At 44.8% G+C, this 16,846-nt stretch overlaps 1 protein-coding gene across 1 annotated transcript in view; it reads left to right on the top strand.

Annotated features, from left to right (window-relative positions):
• LOC140387667 (paired box protein Pax-4-like) overlaps window positions 1-3,123 on the top strand; it is a 41,173-nt gene extending 38,050 nt beyond the window's left edge. The window contains exon 9 of the mRNA XM_072470860.1: window positions 2,265-3,123. Coding sequence (XP_072326961.1) covers window positions 2,265-2,542 — 278 coding nt within the window. The 3' untranslated portion in view covers window positions 2,543-3,123. The remainder of the gene's footprint in view (window positions 1-2,264) is intronic.
• The last annotated feature ends 13,723 nt before the right edge of the window (window positions 3,124-16,846 follow it).

Below are 16,846 nucleotides of genomic sequence, written 5' to 3'. Positions count from 1 at the left end.
ATAAAGATTATTATTAGAAGAGGATTAAGAGGAGATTTGGTAGAGTTGTTCAAAATCACAGGGGGGTCTAGATAGAGAATGTAGGGAGAAACTGCTCCCATTGTTGGAAGGTTTGAAAACCTGAAGTTGCCAATTTAAGGTGATTGTCAAAAGAAGCTACGATGACATAAAGGAACATGCACAGCGAGTGGTTAGGGTCTGGAATGCACTGCTGAGGCAGATTGAGTCTCGACCCTCAAAGGAGAATTGGATAATTAACTGAAGTGAAAATATTTGCTAAGCTGAAGGAAAAAGGTGGGGAATGGGACCGGGTGAGTTGCACCTGTAGAGAGCCAGCATGGGCGCGATGGGCCGAATGACATTCTATGATTCTATCTGAAAGGTGGCACCTCTGACAATGCGGCACTCCCTCAATGCCACGTTGGGACTCCATACACTGAAGATGGATGGGAAGGAGCTTGATCCATTGGAATTGTATATCATTATTTCAGTTCGAGTGAAGTGCTGCTTGTTATATACTTGCTGAGCTCAACCCCTTGCACCAGGTTGCTTTAGTGTTTTGGAATGGACGCACCCTGCTGTATAATTGTATAATTGCTGTGCATGATTTGTGCCAATAGATGCCAGTGTTTCACTTAATAGAAGAAATTGCATTCTGAAAAGCAAAGCTAGTTTTAATTTTGAAGTCCTACCATTCTCTCTTTGTCGGCCTCAGCTGCTATTTAATAGCTTGTTATTGATTGTTTTTTCTTAATTGCAGTGTGTATGTTTATCCAGAGGAGCCTCTATGCTTGTTGAGGGTACTGTCTGAATTAAGGCTCTCCCGGGAAGTATTGAGAATAACACAGCTCAGAAGGAGACTATTTGCCTCATCAAGCTAACCAGTTCACCTCTTTTCCCTGCTCTTTCTCCATAGCCCAGCAATTTTTCATCCTTAAGTGTTGATCCAATAAGTTATTAATCCTCCACCTTTTCTGACAGTGCATTCCAGGCCATAACAACTAAGTTAAAAAAATCCTCATCTCGGCTCCAGTCTTCTGCTTAATTACCTTAAATTTGTGTTCTCTGGTTACTGACCCTCCCGCCAGTAGCAAAAGTTCCTCTTTAATTACTGTCAAAACCCCAAATAATTTTGAAGACCTCTAGCAAACCTCCCTCAACCTTCTCTCCATTGAGGAGAGCAGCCCCAGCTTCTCAAGTCTCTCCACTGCATTGAACTCGACCGTGTGTCTTGACCTGGCCATTGAGTTGAGTATTCCCATCTCTTTGTCTCATTTAATGTCAAGACGCTTTTGGAGCCAGGGCAGGTACAATCAATTGACCCAGAAAGCCCCATTTGCTAAATACACTGCCCAGCGAGGTTCTTAAACATACAGGCTCAGATGGCCCTGGGTCTCCGTTATGTCACTGATCTCAACTGAGGCAGAAATGGGCTAAGATCATTGGCTTCAGTGATTCACTCGGGTAGCTTTCCATAAATGTGCCTTAGCAGAGGACCGGATCATAGAAATATAGAAAATAGGTGCAGTAGTAGGCCATTTGGCCCTTCGAGCCTGCACCACCATTCAATATGATCATGGCTGATCATGCAAATTCAGTATCTGGGTCATGCTCTGTTGTAATGGCCCTGGATAAATAATCCAAGATTTTCCGTCCGGGATTATACCTGATGAGTGGCCAATTGAGAGATGGATACACTTACCCTGCATGAGTCATTGTTGAGTATTGGTGCTGAATGAGAGTTGGACTATTCCTTATTACCCTAACTGAGCACTGTTTACAGGATTGTTTGGGTTTCAAGGGTGCTGCTGCGGGGAAGATGTTGCAAAGTTTGATTGGCCCTTTTATGGTTTCTCTTCATCACCTTGGAGGGTAGGGGTGGGAGGGGGGGGGGGGGGGGCAATTTCAGAGTATTACATCCCTACAGTTATTGCCCGTCATCAAAACTTAGAAAGTAAGAAGTTGTATGAGAGGAGCAGGCATGCTGGATAAATCAAATAGCTTTATCTCATTATGTTGCTGTGACATTTCAGGATATTAAATGTGAGAATTAAGTGTATGCTATATTTTTTCTGGGTATTGGGGAAGGGTGGAGCTAGTCCAAACATGATCTTTGCTCGCAGCCTCCACGTAACCATTGCCAAATAAGTTTTGTCTTATGTCATGCTCACATGTCGGATGTTAATTTAAGCTAATTGCATTAAATTTTCAAAGTCAGTCAGACGTGATATTCAGAATGATCATTTTTTAAAATGCTTTTCTAGGACAGATTCACACTGGGATTCCACTTCCTGTTCCAGATCACACATCATTGGCTATTTCTTCTGGTGCAGTGATGTCACTACCTGTCCATGGTGCAGACTATCCATCACTTCCTCTTCCTTCCAGAGACTGCACATCCTTTCCTGTTTCCATGGGGAATCATGCGTCCCATTCTGTTACAGACGATGTCTCAGTGCCATTTCCAGTTTCCAGTGCTGGATATTTGTTGGATAATGCACAGCAGTACTTTAATACATCGAGTTATAATCCTTTATTGTAGCAACCCCCTCCTCCCCTGTATTTCACCCTCTTGTAATTTTGTACTTGCAAATGGATACCATTCGCTGGAATTTCTGAGCATTCTGTTGTATTAATGACATTGTCATGGATTAGTGATAACAAGCATCTCTGACTGTTCTAATATTTACTTGCCTCCCTTTTCTCCCTCCCTTTCTGGAACGTGTTGGCAGAACCCACAACTTGTTTACTTTGTCAGATTGACCATTCGTCATGTGAGAACTCAAACGGTCAATTATTCATACTGATTATTCACACTGGAGCCCTCAACCAGCATCCAAATGGCTCCATTTCCAATACTGGTAAAAACCAAAGCAAGGACCTAAATGCTGAAGGTGACACTTTTCCTGTGCTTTTCAAAATAGATTGCACCTAAAATTACGACTGACAGTTTAATATGTTCATGTCATTTCTCTCTATTACTTATTGTTGCTGATAGAATAGTGGAGGTATGTTACATGCAATACAGCGCTTCAAAGTGTTGGTATTACAAATACTAATTTCCAACTCTATCAAAAGCAATTTAATTAAATGCACATTGCAGACATGAAACCAGTGTGTTTAAGAGGCATTGTTTGACACTGAATTAAAGCACAAATCCTGATTAAACTATTCATGTATTAACAGTCTAGGTATTTGGTGTAAATTAACCAACAACTGGTTGGATGATGGAGGTGGTATTAAACAAGAGGGTATCATACAGTGATCCCAGTAATCACTGATTCTTACACGTATATTACTCACTCATGGTGCTACTAAGCTATGGTAAGACTATTAATCAAAGTCAGAAATCAATGGGGTTACGCTGTGGTACAGATCAGCTCTGATCTCACTGAATGGTAGGACAAGTTTGAAGAGCCGTATGGCCTGTTCCTCTTCCTATCTCCTATGCCACTACCATTGCTGTTGTTCTTCAACTTTTTCTTTACTGTAACTGGATAATGGTCAAGAGTTTAAACATTGGGTAATGTCCCAACTGACAGAAACTGGTCTCAACTATATCAACCAACCTGCTACATTAGTAGAAATTAATTCAGTATGGACCAATGATATGTTAATTCAGCATGGACCAATGATATGTTAATTCAGCATGGACCAATGATGTGTTAACTCAGCATGGACCAATGACATGTTAATTCAGCATGGACATATGATGTGTTAACTCAGCGTGGACCTATGATGTGTTAACTCAGCATGGACCAATGATGTGTTAACTCAGCATGGACCAATGATGTGTTAACTCAGCATGGACCTATGATGTGTTAACTCAGCATGGACCCATGATGTGTTAACTCACCATGGACCAATGATGTGTTAAATTAGCATGGACCAATGATGTGTTAATTCAGCATGGACCAATGATGTGTTAACTCAGCATGGACCTATGATGTGTTAATTCAGCATGGACCTATGATGTGTTAACTCAGCATGGACCTATGATGTGTTAATTCAGCATGGACCTATGATGTGTTAACTCAGCATGGACCTATGATGTGTTACCTCAGCATGGACCAATGATATGTTAACTCAGCATGGACCTATGATATGTTAACTCAGCATGGACCTATGATGTGTTAACTCAGCATGGACCTATGATGTGTTAGCTCAACATGGACCAATGATGTGTTAATTCAGCATGGGCCAATGATGTGTTAACTCAGCATGGACCTATGATGTGTTAATTCAGCATGGACCTATGATGTGTTAACTCAGCATGGACCAATGATGTGCTAATTCAGCATGGACCAAAGATGTGTTAACACAGCATGGACCTATGATGTGTTAATTCAGCATGGACCTATGATATGTTAACTCAGCATGGACCTATGATGTGTTAACTCAGCATGGACCAATGATGTGTTAACTCAGCATGGACCAATGATGTGTTAATTCAGCATGGACCAATAGTGTGTTAACTCAGCATGGACCTATGATGTGTTAATTCAGCAAGGACCTAAGATGTGTTAACTCAGCTTGGACCTATGATGTGTTAATACAGCATGGACCTATGATGTGTTAACTCAGCATGCACCAATGATATGTTAACTCAGCATGGACCAATGATATGTTAACTCAGCATGGACCAATGATGTGTTAATTCAGCATGGACCAATGATATGTTAACTCAGCATGGACCAATGATATGTTAACTCAGCATGGACCAATGATATGTTAACTCAGCATGGACCAATGATGTGTTAATTCAGCATGGACCAATGATGTGTTAACGCAGCATGGACCTATGATGTGTTACCTCAGCGTGGACCTATGATGTGTTAATTCAGCATGGACCAATGATGTGTTAACTCAGCATGGACCTATGATATGTTAACTCAGCATGGACCAATGTTGTGTTAAATCAGCATGGACCAATGATGTGTTAATTCAGCATGGACCAATGATGTGTTAACTCAGCATGGACCAATGCTGTGTTAACTCAGCGTGGACCTATGATGTGTTAATTCAGCATGGACCAATGATGTGTTAACTCAGCATGGACCAATGATGTGTTAATTCAGCATGGACCAATGATGTGTTAACTCAGCATGGACCAATGATGTGTTAATTCAGCGTGCACCAATGATATGTTAACTCAGCATGGACCAATGATATGTTAACTCAGCATGGACCAAAGATGTGTTAATTCAGCATGGACCAATGATATGTTAACTCAGCATGGACCAATGATGTGTTAATTCAGCATGGACCAATGTTGTGTTAACTCAGCATGGACCTAAGATGTGTTAATTCAGCATGGACCAATGATGTGTTAACTCAGCATGGACCTAAGATGTGTTAATTCAGCATGGACCTATGATGTGTTAACTCAGCATGGACCTAAGATGTGTTAATTCAGCATGGACCAATGATGTGTTAACTCAGCATGGACCTAAGACGTGTTAACTCAGCATGGACCTATGATGTGTTAACTCAGCGTGGACCTATGTGTTAATTCAGCATGGACCAATGATGTGTTAACTCAGCATGGACCTATGATGTAACTCAGCATGGACCTATGATGTGTTAACTCAGCATGGACCTAAGATGTGTTAATTCAGCATGAACCTATGATGTGTTAATTCAGCATGGACCAATGATATGTTAATTCAGCATGGACGAATGATGTGTTAACTCAGCATGGACCTATGATGTGTTAATTCAGCATGGACCTATGATGTGTTAACTCAGCATGGACCTATGATGTGTTAACTCAGCATGGACCAAAGATATGTTAACTCAGCATGGACCTATGATATGTTAACTCAGCATGGACCTATGATGTGTTAACTCAGCCTGGACCTAAGATGTGTTAATTCAGCATGGACCAATGATGTGTTAACTCAGCATGGACCTAAGATGTGTTAACTCAGCATGGACCTATGATGTGTTAACTCAGCATGGACCTATGATGTATTAACTCAGCATGGTCCTATGATGTAACTCAGCATGGACCTATGATGTGTTAACTCAGCATGGACCTAAGATGTGTTAATTCAGCATGGACCAATGATATGTTAACTCAGCATGGACCAATGATATGTTAACTCAGCATAGACCAATGATGTGTTAATTCAGCATGGACCAATGATGTTTTAACTCAGCATGGACCAATGATGTGTTAACTCAGCATGGACCAATGATGTGTTAACTCAGCATGGACCTAAGATGTGTTAATTCAGCATGGACCAATGATATGTTAACTCAGCATGGACCTATGATGTGTTAACTCAGCATGGACCAATGATATGTTAACTCAGCATGGACCTATGATGTGTTAATTCAGCATGGACCAATGATATGTTAACTCAGCATGGACCAATGATATGTTAACTCAGCATGGACCAATGATGTGTTAATTCAGCATGGACCAATGATGTGTTAACTCAGCATGGACCAATGATATGTTAACTCAGCATGGACCAATGATGTGTTAATTCAGCATGGACCAATGATGTGTTAACTCAGCATGGACCAATGATATGTTAACTCAGCATGGACCAATGATGTTTTAACTCAGCATGGACCTATGATGTGTTAATTCAGCATGGACCAATGATATGTTAACTCAGCAAGGACCAATGATATGTTAACTCAGCATGGACCAATGATGTGTTAATTCAGCATGGACCAATGATGTGTTAACTCAGCATGGACCAATGATATGTTAACTCAGCATGGACCTATGATGTGTTAATTCAGCATGGACCAATGATATGTTAACTCAGCATGGATCAATGATGTGTTAACTCAGCATGGACCTATGATGTGTTAATTCAGCATGGACCAATGATATGTTAACTCAGCATGGATCAATGATGTGTTAACTCAGCATGGACCAATGATGTGTTAACTCAGCATGGACCAATGATGTGTTAACTCAGCATGGACCCACAATATGTTAACTCAGCATGGACCCACGATGTGTTAACTCAGCATGGACCAATGATGTGTTAACTCAGCATGGGCCAATGATGTGTTAACTCAGCATGGACCTATGATGTGTTAACTCAGCATGGACCCACAATATGTTAACTCAGCATGGACCCACGATGTGTTAACTCAGCATGGACCAATGATGTGTTAACTCAGCATGGGCCAATGATGTGTTAACTCAGCATGGACCAATGATGTGTTAACTCAGCATGGGCCAATGATGTGTTAACTCAGCATGGACCTATGATGTGTTAACTCAGCATTGACCCAGAATATGTTAACTCAGCATGGACCCACGATGTGTTAACTCAGCATGGACCTAAGATGTGTTAACTCAGCATTGACCCAGAATATGTTAACTCAGCATGGACCCACAATGTGTTAACTGAGCATGGACCAATGATGTGTTAACCCAGCATGGACCTATGATGTGTTAACTCAACATGGACCAATGATGTGTTAATTCAGCATGGACCAATGATGTGTTAACTCAGCATGGACCAATGATGTGTGTGTGGTTTGGCAGTGCACTCAGCTATCAGATCCCATTATCTATCTGGGTTTGGTTTTAGTGCTCATCGGAGAACCGGAATTAAATCTGTGCCTCGAGTAAGTGTGAGGATCTATAACAATATAATGTTTCTGTTTGACTACAACCTGATGAGAATCCCCTGGAACATAACAACCACCCAAAAAGAGAATACAATGGAGATGGGTAAAAATCACCTGGGACAGTGAAGCTCGCAGGCTGGAGGGACTACACTCTCGCTGATGATACAACTCAGCCTGGAACACAAAACCTTTCAAGGCCATCTTTAACATGCTTGGATCCCTATTCCATCCTCATGATATGATGTGGAGATGCCGGTGTTGGACTGGGGTGAGCACAGTAAGAAGTCTTACAACACCAGGTTAAAGTCCAACAGGTTTGTTTCGATGTCACTAGCTTTCGGAGCGCTGCTCCTTCCTCAGGTGAATGAAGAGGTATGTTCCAGAAACACATATATAGACAAATTCAAAGATGCCAAACAATGCTTGGAATGCGACCATTAGCAGGTGATTAAATCTTTACAGATCCAGAGATGGGGTGACCCCGGGTTAAAGAGGTGTGAATTGCACCAAGCCAGGACAGTTGGTAGGATTTTGCAGGCCAGATGGTGGGGGATGAATGTAATGCGACATGAATCCCAGGTCCCGGTTGAGGCCGCACTCATGTGTGCGGAACTTGGCTATAAGTTTCTGCTCGGCGATTCTGCGTTGTCGCGCGTCCTGAAGGCCGCCTTGGAGAACGCTTACCCGGAGATCAGAGGCTGAATCCCCTTGACTGCTGAAGTGTTCCCCGACTGGAAGGGAACATTCCTGCCTGGTGATTGTTGCGCGATGTCCGTTCATTCGTTGTCGCAGCGTCTGCATGGTCTCGCCAATGTACCACGCTTCGGGACATCCTTTCCTGCAGCGTATGAAGTAGACAACGTTGGCCGAGTCGCACGAGTATGTACCACGTACCTGGTGGGTGGTGTTCTCACGTGTAATAATGGTATCCATGTCGATGATCTGGCACGTCTTGCAGAGATTGCCATGGCAGGGTTGTGTGGTGTCGTGGTCACTGTTCTGAAGATTGAGTAGTTTGCTTCAAACAATGGTTCGTTTGAGGTTGCGCGGTTGTTTGAAGGCAAGTAGTGGGGGTGTGGGGATGACCTTGGCAAGATGTTCATCGTCATCAATGACGTGTTGAAGGCTGTGAAGAATATGACGTAGTTTCTCCGCTCCGGGGAAGTACTGGACGACGAAGGGTATTCTGTCGGTTGTGTCCCATGTTTGTCTTCTGAGGAGGTCGGTGTGCTTTTTCGCTGTGGCGCGTTGGAACTGTCGATCGATGAGTCGAGTGCCATATCCCGTTCGTATGAGGGCATCTGTCAACGTCTGTAGATGGCTGTTACGCTCCTCCTCGTCTGAGCAGATCCTGTGTATACGGAGCGCTTGTCCATAGGGGATGGCTTCTTTAATGTGTTTAGGGTGGAAGCTGGAGAAGTGGAGCATCATGAGGTTATCCATGGGTTTGCGGTAAAGCGAAGTGTTGAGGTGACCGTCCTTGATGGAGACGAGTGTGTCCAAGAATGCAACTGATTTTGGAGAGTAGTCCATGGTGAGTCTGATGGTTGGATGGAACTTATTAATGTCATCGTGTAATCGTTTCAGTGATTCTTCGCCGTGGGTCCAAAGGAAAAAAATGTCATCGATGTATCTGGTGTATAACGTCGGTTGAAGGTCCTGTGCGGTGAGTAGGTCCTGTTCAAACTTGTGCATGAAGATGTTGGCGTATTGGGGTGCGAATTTGGTCCCCATGGCTGTTCCGTGCGTCTGGATGAAGAACTTGTTGTCGAAGGTGAAGACGTTGTGATCCAGAATGAAGCGGATGAGTTGCAGAATTGTGTCTGGAGATTGGCAGTTGTCGGTGTTGAGTACTGAGGCTGTTGCAGCAATGCCGTCGTCATGGGGGATGCTGGTGTAGAGTGCCGAGACGTCCATTGTGACGAGGAATGTTCCTGGTTCAACTGGTCCATGGGTGCTGAGTTTCTGTAGGAAGTCCGTCGTGTCGCGACAGAAGCTGGGCGTACCTTGTACGATGGGTTTCAAGATGCCCTCGATGTAGCCAGAAAGGTTCTCACACAAGGTCCCATTGCCTGAAACGATAGGGCGGCCTGGTGTGTTGGCCTTATGTATTTTCGGGAGGCAGTAGAGATCTCCAATGCGGGGAGTACGTGGGATGAGAGCACGTAGGGTGCTCTGAAGATCTGGATCCAAGGTCTTGATCAGTCTGTTAAGTTGGCGGATGTGTTCCTTGGTCGGATCTGCGGGTAACTGTCTGTAGTGTTCTTGGTTGTTCAGTTGTCGGTATACTTCTTTGCAGTAGTCCGTTCTGTTCAGTACGACAGTGGCCCCTCCTTTGTCTGCTGGTTTGATGACGATGCTGCGGTTGGTCTTGAGAGCGCGGATGGCATTGCGTTGTGCTTGGGTGACGTTCGGGGCTGTCTTGTGAATGCGACTGATGAATCTGGCATTGACGCGACTCCTGACAGCTTGAGCATACATGCCGCGAGACTGATGGGGTCCATTTTGGTGGTGGTGCAGAAATTGAGCCCTCTGCTGAGGACTTCGATTTGGTCTGGTTGAAGGGTGTAGTCCGACAAGTTGACAATAGATTTCCCTGTATTGTTTTCTACTGTGGCACCGGGGGTGGCTTGGTTGCTGCCGGTGGTGATGCCAAGTTTCTCAAGCTTTCTGTTCTTGGTGTGCATATAGGTGGCATAGTATTGTTGTCTCATCTGTTTGGCGGTGTTCCGCAGCTGGTCTGCTGGTCTGCTGCGGACACGGAGGAATTCATCAGGCGAATGAGGCTCCGGGAATTCTTCCACAGACCCCAAGAGGCCAACAGCGAACCCAAGCAGACTACCAATGAACCGGAACAGCAGACCGAGAGATCTGCGGTGTGGCAACCGAAGAGGAAAGAGTCGAATTGGACCCCTCCGGAAGGCCGCTGCCTTAGACTCGACATGTATGCACCATAGAAAGCATTCTTTCTGATTGTATCACAGCTTGGTATGGAGCCTGCTCTGCCCAAGACCGCAGGAAACTACAAAAGGTTGTGAATGTAGCCCAGTCCATCACGCAAACCAGCCTCCCATCCATTGACTCTGTCTATAATTCCCGCTGCCTCAGAAAGGCAGCCAGCATAAGTAAGGACCCCACTCACCCCGGACATACTCTCTTCCACCTCCTTCCGTCAAGAAAAAGGTGCCAAAGTTTGAGGTCACATACCAAACGACTCAAGAACTAAGCTTCTTCCCTACTGCCATCAGACTTTTGAATGGACCTACCTCGTATTAAGTTGATCCTTTCTCTACACCTTGCTATAATTGTAACATTATATTCTGCAGTCTCTCCTTCCTTCCTTATGTACCGTAGGCATTGTTTGTACAGCATGCAAGAAACAATAGTTTTCGCTGTATACTAATACAAAGAACAAAGAACAAAGAAATGTACAGCACAGGAACAGGCCCTTCGGCCCTCCAAGCCCGTGCCGACCATGCTGCCTGACTAAACTACAATCTTCTACACTTCCTGGGTCCGTATCTCTCTATTCCCATCCTATTCATGTATTTGTCAAGATGCCCCTTAAATGTCACTATCGTCCCCACTTCCACCACCTCCTTTGGCAGCGAGTTCCAGGCACCCACTACCCTCTGTGTAAAAAACTTGCCTCGTACATCTACTCTAAACATTCTGGTAGTGTGGCGACCAGAATTGAACACTATACTCCAAGTGTGGCCTAACTAAGGTTCTATACAGCTGCAACATAACTTGCCAATTCTTATACTCAATGCCCCAGCCAATGAAGGCAAGCATGCCGTATGCCTTCTTGACGACCTTCTCCACCTGTGTTGCCCCTTTCAGTGACCTGTGGACCTGTACTCCTAGATCTCTCTGACTTTCAATACTCTTGAGGGTTCTACCATTCACTGTATATTCCCTACCTGCATTAGACCTTCCAAAATGCATTACCTCACATGTGACAATAATAAATCAAAATCAAAATCAAAATCACTTTTGACAATAAAAGATTATTAAAAAAAATCTTTTTCACAATTTTTTCAATGCTTCTTATAACATGGAGACCAATTCTCCATACTATAACCAAGATTCACACAAAATATTGTGTAGGATTCAAAGTGTTTGCACAGGTCTATGTACACCAAGCTACTCCCTTTGGCTCTTTCGATCTCCTAATGAGGTAGGTAATGTCTTTCATGCTCTGGGTTTGACTTTGTTTGGTCACCACAGAAGCAAGACCAGTTAGTATTGTGTCTAGATTGCTCATGTATGGTTCAGAGTTAACGCCAACAGCACGGGTTCAATTCCTGCCCCAGCTGAGCTGGTGCCTGCCCCTGTGAGTGCAAAGCAATGGCAAAAGCTGCCAAAGAAATGGCTCAGGATGAAGCATCAGCAGAGAATGAACAAAGGACCTGCCTTTGGACAGCCACATGCCTGAATGGGTCTTTAATGTATAGATGTATGTTTTCAAAATTTTCTATGGCTATTCTACTTTGTACCCAAATAACTTACATAACATACCATATTGCAATGGGGATCACAAAATGAATGAAAGAGATTTGCAGTTAAAGTGGGGTGTTAGCCAATGGAGTAGGGACAGCCTCTGAGGTGAGGTTAAGTTCTCAGCTGTGGTTCAGTGCGTAGCATTTTCCCCTCTGAATCAGAAGTTGCTGAATTCATATCACACGCCAGAGACTGGAGTACAAAGCTTAAGCTGACACTTCAGTGCGTACTGAAGGAGTGTTCGCTGTCCAAAGTGCTGACTCTCTGATGAGACGTTTACTCTCAGGTTGATGTAAACAAATCTGTGACGTGATTCAAAGATGAGGAGGGTTTGAACCCTCCTTGGTGTTCTACCCAATATTTCTCTCTCAACCTACCTGACTAAAACAGATGATCTGGTCATTGTCACAATGATGTTTGTACGACCTCAACGTGCAATAAACTGGCAGCAGCAATTAAAGCTTGTTGGCACTAGCAGAGGTTGTGGTAGATAGGACATCAATGCAAGTCTTTCATTTTTCCTTTTAACTCCCATGTGCTTCACCGTGGCTGAACACCCAGCTGTGTGTGGCAGGTTCACAAGAAGCAAGTCTTTCACCTGCCTTCCCAGTTCCGGAGGATAGGGAACGGCAGCCCTGAAATTAGGGGCTGGTTTAGCACAGTGGGTTAAACAGCTGGCTTGTAATGCAGAACAATGCCAGCAGTGCGGGTTCAATTCCCGTACCAGCCTCCCCTAACAGGTGGCGGAATGTGTGTGACTAGGGGCTTTTCACAGTAACTTCATTGAAGCCTACTTGTGACAATAAGCTATTATTATTATAAGTGAAAGTTTGTACAGGCAGTTTGTTTTCCCAGTTCTCACTTGAAGTTGGTGAGTTGTGACTCCCCTTGTTGTACAAGGGCTGGCATCTTCTGGTACCTCATCCTCGTGACCACTGTTCATGTTTGAACCTGGCCACATTCATCAAGCTATTGGTTACACGCAGGAGGGAATAAAGGCAAGCTTGAACTCGTCAGATAACCCACATGTCGAGCTGCGGGAGAGCAATCAGGAGCAGAAACACTAACTGAATTTCTCATTGTAAAATGTGCAGTGGAACAAAATGGTCTTTAATAGTGCCTATTTTTGTGCTCTATGAGTCTCAATTAAAATTGAAAAGTTTGCTTTTATATAGCACCTTTCATGACTGGACATCCTAACGGACTTTACAGGCAATTAAATATTTTTGAAGTGTAATGTAGGAATCTAAGTTCTAAAATGACATCCACTGTGGGCATACTCTTCTAATTTAGAAGACCATGGAAGTAGGAACAGGAGTAGGCCATTCGGCCCCTCGAGCCTGCTCCTCCATTCAACAGGATCATGGCTGATCCGACATTCCTCACTTCGACTTTCCTGAGCGTTCCCCGTAACCCTTGATTCCCTTACTGATCAAGAATCTACCTATCTCAGCCTTAAATATACACAAGGGGTGTGATTCTCTCAGCCCGGGGCTCGGCCGGAGAATCCCCGCGACCGGCGCGAATCACGCCACACCGCCCCGAGTCCCGCTGACGTCGTCCACACCTGCTTTCAGCCGGCGGGACCTCGGCGTGGAAGGGTCGGGGGCGGCCTGTGGGGAGGGGGGGGGGGGGGCGGGGAAACACGACCCCGGGGAGGGGCCTCCGATGTGGCCTGGCCTGCGATCGGGGCCCACCGATCGGCGGGCTGGCGTCGCTGGCTGGGGGCCGCGTTTCTTCTGCGTTGGCCTCTGTAGTTCTGCACCATGTTGCATCGGAGCCGGCGCATTGAAGGAAGCCATTGCGCATGCGCGCGTTGGCACCGGCACCACAGCGCATGCACGGATCCTGCGGCGCCCAGTTCGCGCCGGGATCAGCAGCTGGCGCGGCGTGAACTGTTCCAGTGCCATGCTGGCCCCTTTTGCGGGCCAGAATTAGTTGTCGGGTCGGCCCATTCATGCCGTAGTAAAACGCGATGGCGTTTACGACGGCGTGGACACTCTGCCGCGGGCCTATAGAATCCTGCCCAAGGACTCTGACTCCACAGCTCTTTGTGACAAGGGAGTCCAAAGACTCACAGCCCTCTGTGAGAAGAAATTCCGCCTCATCTCATACTGGCACCCCTTTATTCTGAAACTATGTCCTCTAGTCCTAGACTCTGCCATGAGGGAAAACATCGCCTCAGAATTTACCCTGTCCAGTTCCTTAAGATGTTTCGATGAGATCGCCTCTCATCCTTCTAAATTCCAATGAGTTGAGTCACAACCTATTTAACCTTTGTTCATAAGACAATCCCTCCATTCCGGAGATCATCCTTGTGAACCTTCTCTGAACTGACACCAATGAAATATCTTTCCTTAAATAAGGGGACCAAAACTGCTCCCAGTGCTCCAGATATGGTCTCACCATTACTTGTACAATTGCAGCAAGACTTCCCGACTCTTATACTCCAACGGCCTTGAAATAAGGGCCGACATTCCATTAGCCTTCCTGATTACCTGCTGTACCTGTGTGCTAGCTTTCTGGGTTTCGTGCACAGGTACCCCCAAGGCTCTTTGTGTTGCAGCTTTCTGCAGTTGTTCTCCATTTAGATAATACTGTTCTTTTGTTTTTCCTTCCAAAACGAACATGCCAGCCGCCCATATTGGTAAAGGTGCGTCATGCACAGTTAACATCCGCTGAAAGTATGCCAAACAGGCATGACGTCCATGACATCAATCAGTGTGCCGCACTGATTTTATGCCAGTGTTGCCATTTTGCAGCTCAAACTTCCAGCTGATGACGTCTCAAGTTGTTACCGCTGAATATATGTAAGCAACTTAAAGGACCCTTATCATTGGTGTTTAAAGTGATCATCAACTACTAACGGGTTAGTTGTTGGTTGATTTCATCTATTTTTTTCTACAATTTTCTGCATTTTTGATGCTTTCCATTGTTGCTTCAAGTTGTAGTATCGACAGGCACGGCAGGTGCTGAAGTGCTTTTGCTGACTTTAACACTTCTGCACAAACCAATCACACAGACATGGGGACACCAGTAGATAGTCTTCTTGGATTTCAGCAAGACTGGGAGAATGAGCGGAACAGAGCAGGACAAGCTACTGGAGGATGGAGGAGGAAAAGGAGAGGGAGGAGGCACTCAGTGGAGGCCCTCAGTGGAGGCTATGTCTGCCCAGAGTGTTTGAGCAATCCTGTTACCTGAACCTCAGGAATGACTAATATCTGAGGTGCCCGTGCTTCACGAAGGAGATTATCATTGAAATCTACCGACTGTTGCAGGCACAAATCCAACGGCAGGACGAGGACCACATTGCCGGAGGGTGAAAAGTTGTCAAAAAAAGGCCTTACATTTATTAGAGTACCTTTTTATTTCTCTCAGGGTGAACCAAATTTACATACAATGAATTGGTTTGAAGTGTGGCCCCGGGTTGCTGTGCAAGTGTGCAGTCATGTCCCACAGAGCAACATCTTTCACACAGCAACAGGACAACTGGATAAAGTGTATTTTTTTGGTGTGATTGGTTGTGGGGCGAATGAGTTGGCCTGGACATTGAGAAGACTCTTTTCTTCAAACACTGGTCAATTACTAGGGGCCATAGGTTTAAGGTGAGAGGGGCAAGGTTTCGAGGAGATGTACGAGGCAAGTTTTTTACGCAGAGGGTAGTGGGTGCCTGGAACTCGCTACCGGAGGAGGTGGTGGAAGCAGGGACGATAGTGACATTTAAGGGGCATCTTGACAAATACATGAATAGGATGGGAATAGAGGGATACGGACCCAGGAAGTGTAGAAGATTGTAGTTTAGTCAGGCAGCATGGTCGGCACGGGCTTGGAGGGTCGAAGGGCCTGTTCCTGTGCTGTACATTTCTTTGTTCTTTGTTGTTCACTGCCTTTGGATCCTTCAGGTTCCTCTGAAAAGGCAAAAAGATCTTCACTTAAATTCCCCATTCAGAGGACAGAACCTTGGACACTGCAGCACTTCCTCAGGATCCCTCAGATTCCATTAGATTAAATGGTGAGACTTGCATTGACAAACGTGAGGAGACTCACAGCTTCTCTCTGAATTGGCGTTTCTCAGATTCTTCACATCAATTATTTGGAGTTTGTCAGGAGGCTGTTGACCCTCCACCATACTGCTGAGTTCTGATTCCCAGGGCTATTATTACAGACATGGTGACTATTGTACTGGACTGACAACACAGTGGTCTGGATTAATAATCTAGAGGTAGGGAGTTTAAATCCTACCATATTTGAGAATTTGAATTCAGCTCAAGCTAAAAAGAATCCAGATACAAATCTGGTAAAAGTGATCATGACGCTAATGGGGTGGTTCATACATTTCATTTAGGGAAGGAAACTTGCCAACCTTACCTGGTCTGATCTAGATGCGAGTCCAGCCCCATGTCTAGATAGTTGACTCGTAGCTACACTTTAAAGTGGCTAAGAAAGCTGTTCCAACAGCTTGCCACCAATTTCACAGTGCAATAAATGCCTGCTATGCCCACTCCTTTTAAAAACAAAGGTAATAATAATATCTTTTATTGTCATTCTGGATTGTGCTGGTGGCAGAGTGGGAGTAGTTTAGGAGCACCCCACTCACTAATTTCTTCCTCCTCTCCACCATTGAGGCTTCATGAGTTACTCATAAAGGCCAAATTAGCAAAGAAGAAACTTTAAAAAATAAAATGTGTTCCCCTCAATTTTTCACCCACCAAAAATAAGGAAGACCCCAATCCACATA

The sequence above is a fragment of the Scyliorhinus torazame genome, chromosome 13 (genome assembly GCF_047496885.1).
Source record: "Scyliorhinus torazame isolate Kashiwa2021f chromosome 13, sScyTor2.1, whole genome shotgun sequence".
Taxonomy (NCBI): Eukaryota; Metazoa; Chordata; class Chondrichthyes; order Carcharhiniformes; family Scyliorhinidae; genus Scyliorhinus; species Scyliorhinus torazame.
This window is presented reverse-complemented; position numbering and strand designations above follow the sequence as displayed.